The 13693-nt window shown below is 49.9% G+C and overlaps 1 protein-coding gene across 1 annotated transcript in view; it reads left to right on the forward strand.

Annotated features, from left to right (window-relative positions):
- LOC103188016 (membrane-associated phosphatidylinositol transfer protein 2) overlaps nucleotides 1-13693 on the forward strand; it is a 54272-nt gene that overhangs the window by 28777 nt on the left and 11802 nt on the right. Inside the window, exons 4-14 of the mRNA XM_042337372.1 lie at nucleotides 81-295; nucleotides 1185-1306; nucleotides 2185-2418; nucleotides 6218-6559; nucleotides 8389-8484; nucleotides 8990-9097; nucleotides 9203-9267; nucleotides 10372-10440; nucleotides 11275-11382; nucleotides 12814-13058; nucleotides 13308-13497. Coding sequence (XP_042193306.1) covers nucleotides 81-295; nucleotides 1185-1306; nucleotides 2185-2418; nucleotides 6218-6559; nucleotides 8389-8484; nucleotides 8990-9097; nucleotides 9203-9267; nucleotides 10372-10440; nucleotides 11275-11382; nucleotides 12814-13058; nucleotides 13308-13497 — 1794 coding nt within the window. The remainder of the gene's footprint in view (nucleotides 1-80; nucleotides 296-1184; nucleotides 1307-2184; nucleotides 2419-6217; nucleotides 6560-8388; nucleotides 8485-8989; nucleotides 9098-9202; nucleotides 9268-10371; nucleotides 10441-11274; nucleotides 11383-12813; nucleotides 13059-13307; nucleotides 13498-13693) is intronic.

Here is a 13693-nt window from a genome sequence, read left to right on the forward strand (position 1 = left end):
ATGGACAAAGGGGTTAATTCTCGAGCGCCTGCCACCTGCGACCACCCCACCCAACACTTTGTTGTATTTTTCCCCCCCAGAAAAAGAGCCGCGAGGAGACGTGCGGGGAGGGGAGTGGGGTGGAAATCCTTGAGAACCGGCCCTACGTGGACGGACCGGGGGGCTCCGGGCAGTACACCAAAAAAGTCTACCACATCGGCATGCACATCCCCAGCTGGTTCCGCTCCATCCTGCCAAAGGCCGCCCTACGCGTGGAAGAGGAATCCTGGAACGCCTACCCATACACCAGGACAAGGTACTGATGGACCGTACCACTCACTGCGTCCCTCACCACACAGCTCAACGTTCGCGCCGGGACTAGACAAGGGGATTGTCGGCTAGGACACAGGGAGTGAGAGTCTCCCGCTGCTCTTTGCGAACAGCCCCGCGGGATCTTTAACATCAGACAGGGCCTCGGAGAGGCTTAAACGTCTCAGCTGACCCCGACTTGTGTTTGCCCCAGAGGAGAAGTGCTAGCGACTGAGCCGAGCCAAGCGCCTCGAGGCTCAGTCTCGCCTCTTGCGTGTGATGCTGACGCTTCACTCCCTATCCCGCAGCTGCTGGTCACGAGCCGGTGAGCCGCTAAGCCTCGCTGTCTCGGCTCTCACGCCAGCGAGCGCTCCACATGATGCGGGAACTCTCTCTGCGTTGTTCTATTACAGTAAATTGGTTAATTACCCAAAGCTAGAACACTGTGAGCCACCGCGGCGATGGGTTGCAATGTAGCAATACACATGGCTTCTCCTCTTGAGAGGCTAATTGCACGCCCTGCTGGAGGTAATAAATAAACTGCGTTGCTTTATTGATAAGTAATTGGCTTCATGCTTCACGGCACTGATCATTACCTCAGCCCGGGCACGCTGCACATTGTTCAAAACAAACCTCTCGGGGTTCTGTAGCGTGGCCGCTCGAGTTTCCGTTTATTGACCTTGACTCCTCGTCCCCCTCGAACTGAGTTGAAAACCGTAGATTCCCCCCCCTCCCCCCAAAAAAAGTTTATTCAAATAAAACTAACACGGCACATTGATTGCATTAGCGTTTGGTGTGTGGCGAGGCTGAAGTTGGCTAAACATTGCCATTTTTTTTAAATCCATGTAACAGAATAATTATTATTATTAAGCATGATGGTTATATCTTTAATCCAGATACACCTGCCCTTTCGTGGAGAAATTCTCTATTGACATTGAAACATATTATAAGCCTGATCCAGGAGATCATGTCAATGTATTTAATCTCTCGGCCACTGAGAAAAGGCAGCGAATCGTGGGTAAGGAAAGTCTTTTATTTTCTATCTGTTTGTTTTTAATGTTGTCTTTTTTTAATAGATAAAATTGGGGGGTTTCAAAAGGGGGGAAATAGTGTCAGAATGGGACGCGATGGTGAAGCTTGGGGTAATGTTGACCTTTCTGCAGGTTGTGGGTACATAGATCAGCGTATAATAATACTAATATAATAATAATAATCCTTACGGCTGATACAGCGCCTTTCACATTGACAGGACATGTTAATGTTTTCAACGCGATGCTCTTGACTGTTTAGGGCAATGAGGGATATCAGGCTTGATGTTAGCTTCACTGGTTTGTTTCTCTGGCTCCTCTTTTCGATTGACATCCCTCCTCCAACCCCCCCCCCCCCACACACACACACACAATAATCAATAGGATTTTGGCAGCTTTAGCTGCTCAGTGTTGCTCCAAACACGTCTCCTGTTGACCATATGAAGAATCTTCCCTCAACAACAACAACAAAATTACATTTATAGAGCGCCTTTCACGTCAGGAAGCACTGAACAATCGGATGTTGGGGCCCGAGCATGGGGGAGGGGTAGTGCAGGGGTGAGGGAAGGCAGAGAGGTGGGTGGGAGACCAAAAGCACGGTCAAAGAGAAGGGTCTTGAGACCGGCCTTGAAGAAGGCAAGGGAGGAAGCGAGGCAAAGGGACCGTGGGATGGAGTTCCAGCGCGTAGGGGCAGAGAGGCTGAAAGCCCGGCCACTGATGGTAGGTCGGGTGGGAGACATGGAGCAGGCCAGAGCCCGCTGAACGGAGGGAGCGGGTAGGTTGGTAGGGTATCGGTATTGGAATTGGAAACTAATGTACACTGTCACAAGCCGAGCGATTCATTTTGCGTATGTATGTCTGTGCGCAGATCCTATAGATATCGTCAGAGACCCGATCCCTCCAAACGAATACAAGACCGAGGAGGATCCGAAGCTGTACAAGTCAACAAAGACGGGCCGGGGGCCCCTGTCTGAGAGCTGGGTGGACGAGTACAAGAACGTCCCCGAGAAGATGCCCGTCATGTGTGCCTACAAGCTGTGTAAGGTGGAGTTCCGCTACTGGGGTATGCAGTCCAAGATCGAGCGCTTCATTCACGATGTGGGTGAGTCTGCTCCCTGTCTGGTTGATCAGCTAGCGCCCTGACCCGTCTCTGCTCTGTCACGCTCTTATGGGATACAGTAGTTAGGTAGTTCGGGACATATGTGCATGCGACCGCCAGGAAGGTGGAAGGCGGACTAGATGGACCTTGGTCTTTTTTTTGTCTAGCATGGCTGAGAGAGCTGGGATTTGGTGTTTCCCTTCAAGGTGACTTTGTGAATGTGGTTGTTTCAACCGTTTTAAAGAGGCTTTCAAGAGAGCGAGCCTGTGGTGAGAGTGTGTGTGGTATTTAAGTGTCCTCTGTTTGTATTAATCCTCATTAAATAATGTTTTGGAAGCTCCTCGCCTTGCTTTCAGCACAATAAGGGAATCAGCCAAGTGTGAATAAACGTCTCGTCATCTCTTTGTGACTGTAACTTGAGCGAAGGAGGCTTTATCTGCTCCTGCGATCTGTTGTTTGTTCCTACTGAGCTTGGTGTAATAAAACTCTGCTTTGTTCCTGAAACCTTGATACAGGTTTAAACTAGATTCATTCCCTGAATCCTGGCTATTGATTTCTAACGCAATCCCTTGGTTAATGAAGCCTGGCAAAGTTAGTCATCTTGTTTGCAGATTGTAAACAAAATTATCAGCAAATCCACCCCCCCTTCCCCAGCGCTGCACTCATTCTCAACCGCAATCTGATAAATATCAAAGTGATGACTAGTATTGGACAAAATATCAATATTGACTCAGTCCCTTTATTAGCCCTGATGTTACCTCATTCATTGTCAATAAAGGCGGTCGCACACGCTGAGGTCAGTGTGTGCTGTTCATCCAGAAACTCCATCCTGGATAGGCTTTACAGGCACAGTAACACAGTTGTATGTGTGTGGGGGGTAGAGGGGGTAGAGAGAAAGGGGTAAACACTCTGAACTTGTGTGTGAGCGCTACAGAGTCCAATCCACCTGCTGATATCTTGCTTGGTATATACTCACTCGGATTCCAGGAAAACAATGATCCAAATCCTTGTGTTTGATATAGCGCCCTATCCGTTCGTCGGGACCACCTCAAAGCATTTGGCAGGATTTCACTCCCCTTTTATGTACGTTTTAAAGTTCGCTTTAGTTCTGATACTGGACAGAACGGGTGAGGTGTGTGGTGGCAATGACCCAGGCTTCAGTGAGAATGAATGAATGAATGCGAATGTTTGTTTGGATGTGGTTTGAGCTCCTAAATCCTCAGCGATTTAGTATTCAGCTGTGGTTAATCCCCCAAAAGAAACCCTGGGTCCTGACCATGCGGACGAATAATTAACTGAGTGCCAAGTGTAATTTCAACTCTCCTCATGGGCTCGTGCGCATGTGTGAAGCGTGTGTTTGTGTGTGTAGTGGCTGCTCAGGTGATGTGCTAACAGTTACGTGGCACTAACCTATCGCGGTTTGCCTTAACAGCGAGAAAGGTCCTGTGTGCCTCGTTCCCCTGATCGTGCTGCCTCTTCGCAGCTGAGAACAGTTGAAACTGTAGTTGCCGTGACCTTTTCTCTCGCTGAGCTGCGGATTGTTGATTGCGTGCGAGAGTGAGATAGAGGGAGCGATGGGCACAACACCCTTCTGATAAGGCATCGCTCGCCCCCCCCCCACCCCCGTCGTTGGAGTGAAAAATCACGGAAATGGCGGGGGCTTGCGATGACTGATTCCATCTGCCAGAGAGATAGGCGGCTCCTGTTACATGTACCATGTTACATCTAGAAGATGTGTGTGTGTGATGGGCCTGCGAGTGGGAGGACATGTTTCAGGGGAAAAGTGCTGGGGCTGAAAGAGTTGCATCAGAATGATTGATCGAATACTAAAGACGACATTATGTCTGATTCACTGCGTGCACATTCAGCAGTAAATGGCATCTCCGTAATTTTCCTGCAATTTGCTGTCGTCTGTTCTCAGTTCCCCATTACGCAACCCGCAGGAAATGCACACTTGAATTAAATTATGATGACGCCGTACTTGGGGGAACTTGACATTTTGTCGCATAACTTTGTCATGTTAGAAGCAGTTTCTCCCTGTCGGACGTGCAGCTAATGCCGAGATTTCCTCGTGATTAGAATGAAGAGGCATTAGCCTTATCCAGTGTAATATATATGTGTGTGTGTATATATATATAGAGAGAGAGATGGTGTGTGTGTGTGTGTGTGGGGGGGCGGTGGGTGGGGAGAGAGAGTGAACATGTTTAGCTGAACATTTAGAAGTGCCGGAGTGTTGTGCCTGTGATCTGCAGTGGGTTAAATGCCTGGCAATTACACAGCTGATTGTGGAGAGGTTTATTATGCTGGACTCTTTAATTAACCGAGCCCCGGGTTGCATTAAAACCAATAAAATGTGGAACGCGCTGACAGTAATTTGTCTTTGCGGAAAAACAACAACCCTCATAAAAACATTTCATCTTTTTAATAAAATCGCAGTTAATTACCTTGTCAATAAAGCTTTAGTAAAGTATCATTTTTTTAATGCCGGTTCTGTGGGTGGGTGTAAACAAGCTGACTTTGATTTGTGTTGTCTTGAACGTTAGTTATTGTCAGTATCTTGTTTTTTATGGACCTCCCCCAGTATTTTATCTGTCGCTAAATAATAATAGTAATGATAACCCTTGCATTTGATATAGAACCCTATCAAGTCGTTAAGATGTATCAAAGAACTTCACAGAGTATACTATAAAGTGGATTGACTGTGTATTTGTGGGAGAAACTAAACTTGTCCCAGTTGAAGCTCGCTGCCCCCAATGAGGGGCCAGTTATGTAACGTGGCTGTGACCAGTGTCCTTCAAACCTGGGACACTTTACACTCCTCTGCCCACCAGTGATTAGTGTGTGAGTGCTGCTTAATCCGGTGTCTTTTTTCAGTTGTGCTATGTTATTGCATCATGTCCAACACACAAAGCCCTTTTGATTTCTCTGGCTGATCAGTTTCATTATGTGCGAAGGATCTGAAATATAATTTATTTAGCACGGACAACAGTGCACGCAGGGCTAGAAATTACAGCACAGAAGGCAGCTGTGGGGCTTGGTGTGCCTTTGCTGGTGATAGCTTCCCCCACTGGAGCCACCAACGTGTACTAAACCCTGGATATACACGAGAGAGAGAGAGAGATACACATGAGGGAGAAGGGAGGAAAGAGTGGGTGGAGGCTTGTTTGGAGTAAAAACACTGGCACAGATGAGGTGGGCTGAATGGCCAGTTTCTGTGCTGTACGGGTCGATGTAAATTCCTTCTTCCTATCCTCCTATTCCCCCCCCCACCCATCCAATTATTTTTCTTGACATGTTTATTCCAGTGGACCATTAAACGCAGTTTTGTTCTAGGATTCCTCCATCACTTGTGAGCAAACGGATAGGGACAGGGATAGGGCTGCTCAGCCAGCCTATTGCATCCCATTTCCCAGATCACAGTAATTCCTGGGAAGCACTTTAAGACATGCTAAGGTCCTGGTTAATAACCAGGATTATTATTGTTATTTTCACCCACCTCACCTGCAAGCTGCAAAGTCACTACACTTTACAGCGAAATCCTGCGAAACACTTTGAGACGTCCTCCTGACGTGAAAGGCCCGGTTTTAGACGTAAGGATTAATATGTAAAGAATAACCTTAACCCCACCTCTGTCTAGCTTCCCCTTTTCGTATCCTGATTATCTGCAGATTCTGAGCGTGAAGCCTAATCCGCTGTGGGACGCTACCCTGTGTGAGGGACGCTATATAAACGCAAGTTGTTGTTGTTATCAATCCTCTTAACGGCAGCGTTCGCCTCATGTGTGTGTGTGTGTGTGCGGCAGGGCTGAGGAAGGTGATGCTGCGAGCTCACCGGCAGGCCTGGTGTTGGCAGGACGAGTGGTACGGATTGACCATGGAGGACATCCGGCTGTTGGAGCGGGAGACGCAGGTGATGCTGGCACAGAAGATGGCACAGTTCAGCCTGAGCGATGGGGAGGGGGAGGCCACGGCGGCGAGCTCGGCCTCCAGCGAGCAGGACCAGGACAACGGCAAACTCCCCAGCGGCCTGGAGGTGGAGAGCAGCCAGACCTCCCTACACGAATACGGCGAGGCCATCGGGGACCGGGTCCTCACCAAGCAGTGGTCTACCAGCTCCAGATCCTCACGCTCGTCAAAGAGAGGAGGTAGGCTCGGCGGTCTCTCTTCCCCTGCTAACCACTCGCTCTGTGCTCCTCAAGCTTCAACCACTCGCTCTCCCGCTCTCCACATCGATCCAGTGTCCCTGCCAGGCCAGAGGGCACTCTGCCCGGATAACTCAGTGGCCGGATTATCGCTCTCTCTCTCTCTCTCTCTCTCTCTCTCTGTATATATTATATATGACAACTGACTCCCTTTGTTTTTGTCCGTTTAAGCGCTCTGAGACGCTACCCCGAGTGGAGGGCGCTATATAAATGCAAGTGGTGGTGGTTGTTGTTTGGGTTCCCTGTTACGACAGAGAAAGAGCCTCTTTCCGCCCCCACCCCCAACCTCCCTTTCCGCCCTGACAATCTCCCCACCTCGTTATTTGAAAGATAAATGGGACTTGGTTCCACCCTCTGCGGCTGAGTCAGTCTGGAAGCCTGAGATTTATTTTAGACAGCGTGAGCCAGGCTGCTGGTGAAGCTTCAGTATTGAGACCATCTGTTTACTGTGATATGCTCTATTTATGGAAACTTATTAGGAGAGTGGTGCTGACGTCTTTTGCTGTGTGTTTTTTTTATTTAACTCGTATGTTTCAGTCGGCATCTCTCTCTTTGTTTCAAGCCGAGATTGGTTGCTTCAGCCTCTCTGCCCTCCCACCCTTTGGAACTCCATCCCGTAGCCCCTTCGCCTCAGTCCCTCCCTCCCTTGCCTCCTTCAAGGCACATATCGACCCTCCTCTTCGACTGCACCTTCGGTCACCCTCCTGTCCCTACCCTCCATGTCCTCCACCGCCCCCACCACCTCCCCCACTCCCCCGATCCCAACCCCCTGCTTGGGTACAAATCCTGACCTTCCAATGCCTGAGGACGTCCTCCCAATGTGAAAGTCGCTGTGTAAATGTAATTTGTCGCGTGTCTGTGTATGTGTGTGTGGAAACCCTTGCTTTTGTTCCCATCTGCTGTGTTGCTCCCCACTGTTCTACTGTAAAAGGGGACCTGGTGGGCTCAGGTTATAATGTCCCTTCCTCCCTCCCCACCCCCCCCCCACCCCCATGCTGGTCCTGAGGAGGTTACTGCGGTGATGATCTGATCAAAGTTTTCTGTACAGCAATGAAGGGAAATGACAAGCCACACAGCGGGGTGACTCTTCCCTCTGGTGGTGAGAAAGACAAGAGGAGGAGCTGCTGTTAAACTCTGAGCTGAGGAGAGAGCGAGAGAGACAGACAGAGATCGGGGGAAACTATATATTATTCAGAGCACATCAGAAATATGGAACTTTTTCCCCCAGTGGGCTGTGAGATGCAGATTTAAGTTGGGATCTCTGAGAGGGAAATAGATAAGATTTTTGGGAATGAAGGGCGTGGCAGGAGATAAGGCAGGGATTGAAAGGTCAGCCATGCAGTGATCTAATGTAATGTCCAAATGGTTCAGTGGCCTCCTCCTGTCCCCATTGGCCTTCCGTCTCAAGACCCTCCTCTTCGACCGTGCCTTCGGTCCCCATCCCTCCCCTCCCCACCCCTCCTGATCCCAACCACCAGCCCAGGTGCGGATCTCTGACTGTCCAGCACCTTGGGACACCCACCTGACGTGAAAGGCGCAATACGGATGTAATTTGTTGCTGTTGTGTTAATGTGGGAGCAGTCTGAGTGTCGGGCAATCAGTAGGTAATGGCATTGCGGGCCGCGGTGCAGGGCTGAGCGCCTGAGGACCCTCTGTATGGCTGGTTTGGTGAGCAGGCTAAACGTGTGTGTGTGTGTGTGTGTGGGGGCGGGTGTGTACGGATGCGAGAGCCTGTGGGCTGTGCTCTAACAGACATTTCTTTGGTTTCCCAGCAAGTCCATCACGCCACAATATATCAGACTGGCGGATGCAGAGCATTGCCAGGGATTCTGAGGACAGCTCAGATGAGGAGTTCTTCGACGCACAAGGTAGCGCAGCGGTGATTGGCTCGGTATATCTCGGCACAGCGAGGCCGAGTAACCAATTCCTGGCCAACAACCCCCCAGATACATTGGTCATTCGCCTGGCAGTGTTGCTGCGTGTGGTTACCTCGCTGCCACAGTAATGGTTGCCACGTCTCTCTATAAAAGCAGTCACCACACAGGGCAGCTGTTACTATATGAAGCTCTTTGTGATATTGTTGGGGGTAAAAAAAACGACGCTATCAAAATGGATGTTTCTTTCTATTTGTTGTCAATCACAATCCCATTGCCCCACACCCCCCATCAGCTAGTGTCTCAGCCTTCCCAGTTTACACCGAAACCTTTTGACAAGAGAAGCCAGTTGTGTTGAGGGAGGGGGAGCGGTCGGCGATGGTACGGGATGGGGGGAGAAAAAGTTCTCTGTAGCGAATGTAGATTGTGTTTTGAGTCAGCCAGGTGCTCTCCCCACACACACATGCTCTTTTTTGTTTAACTGCGCCAATTTCCGCAGAAGGTTTTTCAGACAGCGAGGAGAATTACCCCAAGGAAATCGCAAAGTGGAATTCAAACGAGCTGATCAATAAGATCGAAGACTCTGGCGAGGCCGAGGAGGGAACCAGTGAGTTATTTATTATTAATATTAAGTGCGTTTCATTTGCAAAGTTATTTTCACACCAGATTTTTTACCGAGTTCTGCCATCCACTCCATTTGCTTTCTCTCCAGGTGACTTCTACCAAGAACCATTAACAGATAATGATCCTTCTTCTGTGGAACCTAGTCGTATCCAGGTACGTGACTTGTGTATCAGACCGGGGAGGGAGAAGTGGGGGGGTTCATTACATTACTGGAAAATGTATCTGCTGCGTGCGTGTGTGATTGCATGCTGGTGGGTGTGTAGTGATGTGTGTGTGTTGTGTGCACGCTTGCTTGTGTGCGCGTGCACATGCGCCCTTGTGTGTGTGTGTGCGCGTGTGTGTGTGAGTGTATGATGGTATGTATGTGTATATGTGTTGTGTGTGCGTGCATACCCGCGCACTCTGTGTCACGCTGAGCCTGTGCATAAATGCCAGCCCGGCTCCGGGAAGTTGTGGGCTGTGTTTGTTTGGGGATGTAACTGTTCCCTAGGCTATTGTACAGGTTCAGGTCTCCCCACATCACTGATCTCCTGCCCCACACTGTTCATCCCCGAAGCAGTGACTAGTTGGCGATGTTGTCAACAGCTAATACAGCTGGTGGTGATCTTGTGGTGTGGCTGACTGCAGCGGCAATGTTCTGAGATGTATTGGTGTGGGTATTGATTATTGATCCCTAAGTATTGCCGGTTCCTGCGTAATCAGACACGCTGTGGGCTGGGACCAAGCAGGTGAGATGTCCGGAGTTTTAGCCACTGGAGACGTAAGCACACGTCAGGGGGATAGAAACTTGCTCCGTGTTGTCTTTAGTTCAGTTTGATTTCTGACCCCTCAATGTGCTAGCAGTCTCAGGATCGCTGTGTGCGTGAGCATCGCCCCTTTGTTTAGTGGGGAGATTGCAGAGACCGTACGCACGGCTGTTTGTTGGCTGGGACGAGCCGGGGAAACAAAACTGTAACTTCTTCACTAGACATCACATTCATTCATTTGCTCCACTGCTCTGTCCTTTCCGAATTGGGAGACTTTTCAAAGTTCGGTGATGAGTCAGTCGCATCGTGATCTGTATTCCATGTCCTTGGGGCGTGGGCATGCGAGAGCTATTACAGTGCTGTGTTGACCTGCGTTGTGCACGTCAGAGAAAGCTTTGCCGGTGCCGAGGATCTGCCTATCGCGACGTGACTGCTGCGAGGTTACAGGAGCGCTGTGTGTGCCGTGTTCCCTCCACCCCGCTCCGCTGACGGCCTATGTTCTCATACGCAGATCCACAGCCCTGTAAACGGTAAAGTCACACCCTGTATCCCAGAGGTCAGAGTCACACGGGTGGCAGCAGTAAGTAACCTCCTGCTGTAGTCGTAGAGCCCTCACCACCTCCCATTGACCTCAGCGTGAGACTAACCCATAGGCTGCACTTCCCTGCTGTGAGCAGACCTGCGCTTTGTCCTCACTCTCCGTCCGTTCGCAAGCAACGTGTAAGCTTCCTTTCCCCCCTACCTCCCCCTCGCTGTTCCCTGCTACCCCCTCTCACCTGCCTGTTGAATATCAAGGTTCTGAGCTATTAGGGTCTCGAAAGAGAGAGAGCGTTCCAGTGATCTGCTAAAAATCTCGTAACATAAGCCAAAAGCTGGCCCTTTCCCTCACTTCCTCTTCTACAATGTTCTTTTGGCAACACGTTTCACCGTTTATTTTACTTTATTTGATTTACTTCCCGGGGCCTGCCAGCGGGAACCCTCGGAGTTTCCCCCACACCAGCCCGGGCAGCTCTGAGCTGCCAAATTAGACGTCTCCCTAAAACATCTAATGATATTCGATGCCAAATTGCAAAAAAAAAGATTTCTTGACGTTAACATAAAACAAGTAGATAGTGAGATAGCGTGTAAGGTAATGAGGCGTGTACATGTCTAAGGACAGACCACATGAACATGATAACTGCTGTTACTCATGTTATTGTTAGGGTTAGTCCACCAATATACAGTCAGTTCACTTCACAGTATATTCTGTGAAGTGCTTTGAGTCATCTCCATGACGTGATAAGGCGCTATAATCAAATGCAAGGATTATTATGTCATGTACCAAACTTTTTGCTAGTAAAGTGACTGCAAATGTTTAACACTGCCAAGGATCCTTCCCTCCCTTCATCAACCTACTGTATATTGCTTTTTTTAGCATCTTAATGAACACAAGACATCTCAATTGTCCTTGCTTGTAAAATGCTTACAATGTTGTGACTTTCAACAACATGAGAATTTGGTAAGGCACCTTTTCAGTTCTTTTGCATTGTGTCTATCTAGCTGACGTTTGGTATGTCCCACAAAACACACAGTCACTACACTTTACAGTATATCCTGCGAAGCGCTTTGAGACGTCTCAACGATGATATCAAATGCAGGGATGATTATATACTTATTATTATTAATCTCCCAAATAGGTTTGGGTGCTCGCTGGGCAGAAGTTGTTCCTCGTTTTAATGTGGGGGGTGGGGGTGTGCAGTAGACCCTTGACCCTTGCACTGCGGACGCTCCATGCTTCCCCCTCGCCCTCGCCTGAGTTTGCAGCTTTATGCAGTGCGCGGGGCAGGTCGCTGCTTGACTGACCCTTTAACCCTGCGTTTCCTCATGGGGTTCGCGTTCCCTCAGAGAGATGCATGTGTCAGACACGCATTGTGACTTAAGTTTCACGGTTGCTTGGTGCCGGGAAGTGTGTGTGTGCGTACGCGTGTGTGCGCGTCTGTTTTTCCGGTTCTCGAGTAACTAGTTCGAGACCGCGTGTCGTGTTAAACTGTGAAAATCATTGTAAGGTAACCCTTTGTTTCATGTTTAACTGTAACAACAACATGCACATTAACATCAGGAAGATGTAACAAGGTGCTGGTCGGTACAGGCTTTGCTCCCGAACTGGGCTGGTGGCTTTGCTTACAGTTTAATTAATCTGCTTTAATATTCTGAGGAAAGCGAGACTGTGTTTCCTCTCAGATGAGTCCAGTGAATGACCTAAGGCCCCACGGGTTAGTCAGGAGCGGACCGCAATGAGCAGAGGGCATATCTGTATGTGTGTGGCTTTCATTACACCAAAACACAGCAGGGAATCGCTGTGAGCGATTAAATCTCAGGGAACTTTGTCTGAAAGTTGGGGTGGAATCAGGTAAGTTCGTTCATTCCTCAAACTGGTGATCTGCAAAGCTCAGATCACTGGGATGGAGTCACCAACCAAGCAAAGCTCCCCCAGAGAGTGTAACATGCCAAACAGCATTGAGAAAATCACAGTCAGGATAATTAATGGGTTCAGACAGGCGGCCGGGCAGGGTTAGCACAGAAACCAGGAAGCATGTCTCCAACACAGTGTATTCAGGGCTGGAGCTGGTTACAGGGACCAGGTCACTGGCTCTCACTGAAGCAGTGAGCAATTGTGTCCGGGGGGAGATGGTGGTGGGGGGGAAGGTGGGAGTAAAGGGCTTTATCTCAATCCAACCTGTGAAATATGAAGTGAACAGTTTGAGGATGTCAGTATCTGACGTGCATTTCTTTTTTTTCTCTCTCTCACGCTATCTCCATTTTATCGCTGTCTCCGTCTCTTCTCTCTCTGTCTCGCTCTCTCCCTTTCTCTCTCGCGCTCTCTCTCGCTCTCAATCTCTCTCCCTCTCTTATCTCGCTCTCTCTTTGTCTCTCCCTCTGTCTCTCTCTCTCTCTCCCTCTCGCTCTCTCTCAGGACGGGGTGACGGAGCTCAGCGTACAGCCGTGCCCGATCCATGTGTTAGTGCTGGTGCTTCACGCAGGCAACATCCTGGACACGGGCACTGGGGAGCCCAGCTCCAAGCAGGCGGACGTCAACACCATAACCTCAGTCTTCGAGACGGTGATGAGAGTCCATTTCCCCGCGGCACTGGGACACCTGGCGGTCAGGCTGGTCTCCTGCCCGGCCATCTGCTCCGAGGCCTTCTCCCTCATATCCAAGTGAGTTGTGCAGCCAGGAAATGGTCGTTGCACTTCGCACAACAGTCGCACAGTCAATTCACCTCACGGTATATTCTGCGAAACGCTTTTGAGACGTCTCGAAGACGTGATAAGACACTTGCATCAAATGCAAGGATGATCATTAGTATAATAAGTGTCTCGGCTCCACTTTAGTGTGAGCAGCCACTCCCTCAGCCTCGCTGCCATCTGACCCTCAACCTCCTCTTCCTCCTCCTCTCGCTGTTACAGCCTCAGCCCCTACAGCTACGATGAGGGCTGTTTGTCTAACAGTCAGGACCACATTGCTCTGGCCGCCCTGCCGCTGCTCGCCACCTCGTCGCCCCTCTACCAGGAGGCCATCACCACCGTCATTCTCCGAGCCAATCAGGTGTACGGCGACTTCATCAGGTCTCAGCACGGTGTGGCCTTCTGTGGGCAGGTCAGTGCCGCGGTGAGCCGGGCCAGGGAGGGGCAGCGTCAGCGCCGACACGATGGGGGAAGAGAGCAAGGGAATGGGGTTAGAGTAGAAAGCTCCTTTGGGGGGAGCGAGCACCAGCACACGGGTGAGTTGTTGCACGCACGAGCGAACGACCGCGTGTATGTGACTCGGGGATTTTCTTTCCGTCGTGTCCAGT

This window comes from Callorhinchus milii, unplaced genomic scaffold (assembly GCF_018977255.1).
Source record: "Callorhinchus milii isolate IMCB2004 unplaced genomic scaffold, IMCB_Cmil_1.0 Scaffold8, whole genome shotgun sequence".
In the NCBI taxonomy this organism is placed as follows: Eukaryota; Metazoa; Chordata; class Chondrichthyes; order Chimaeriformes; family Callorhinchidae; genus Callorhinchus; species Callorhinchus milii.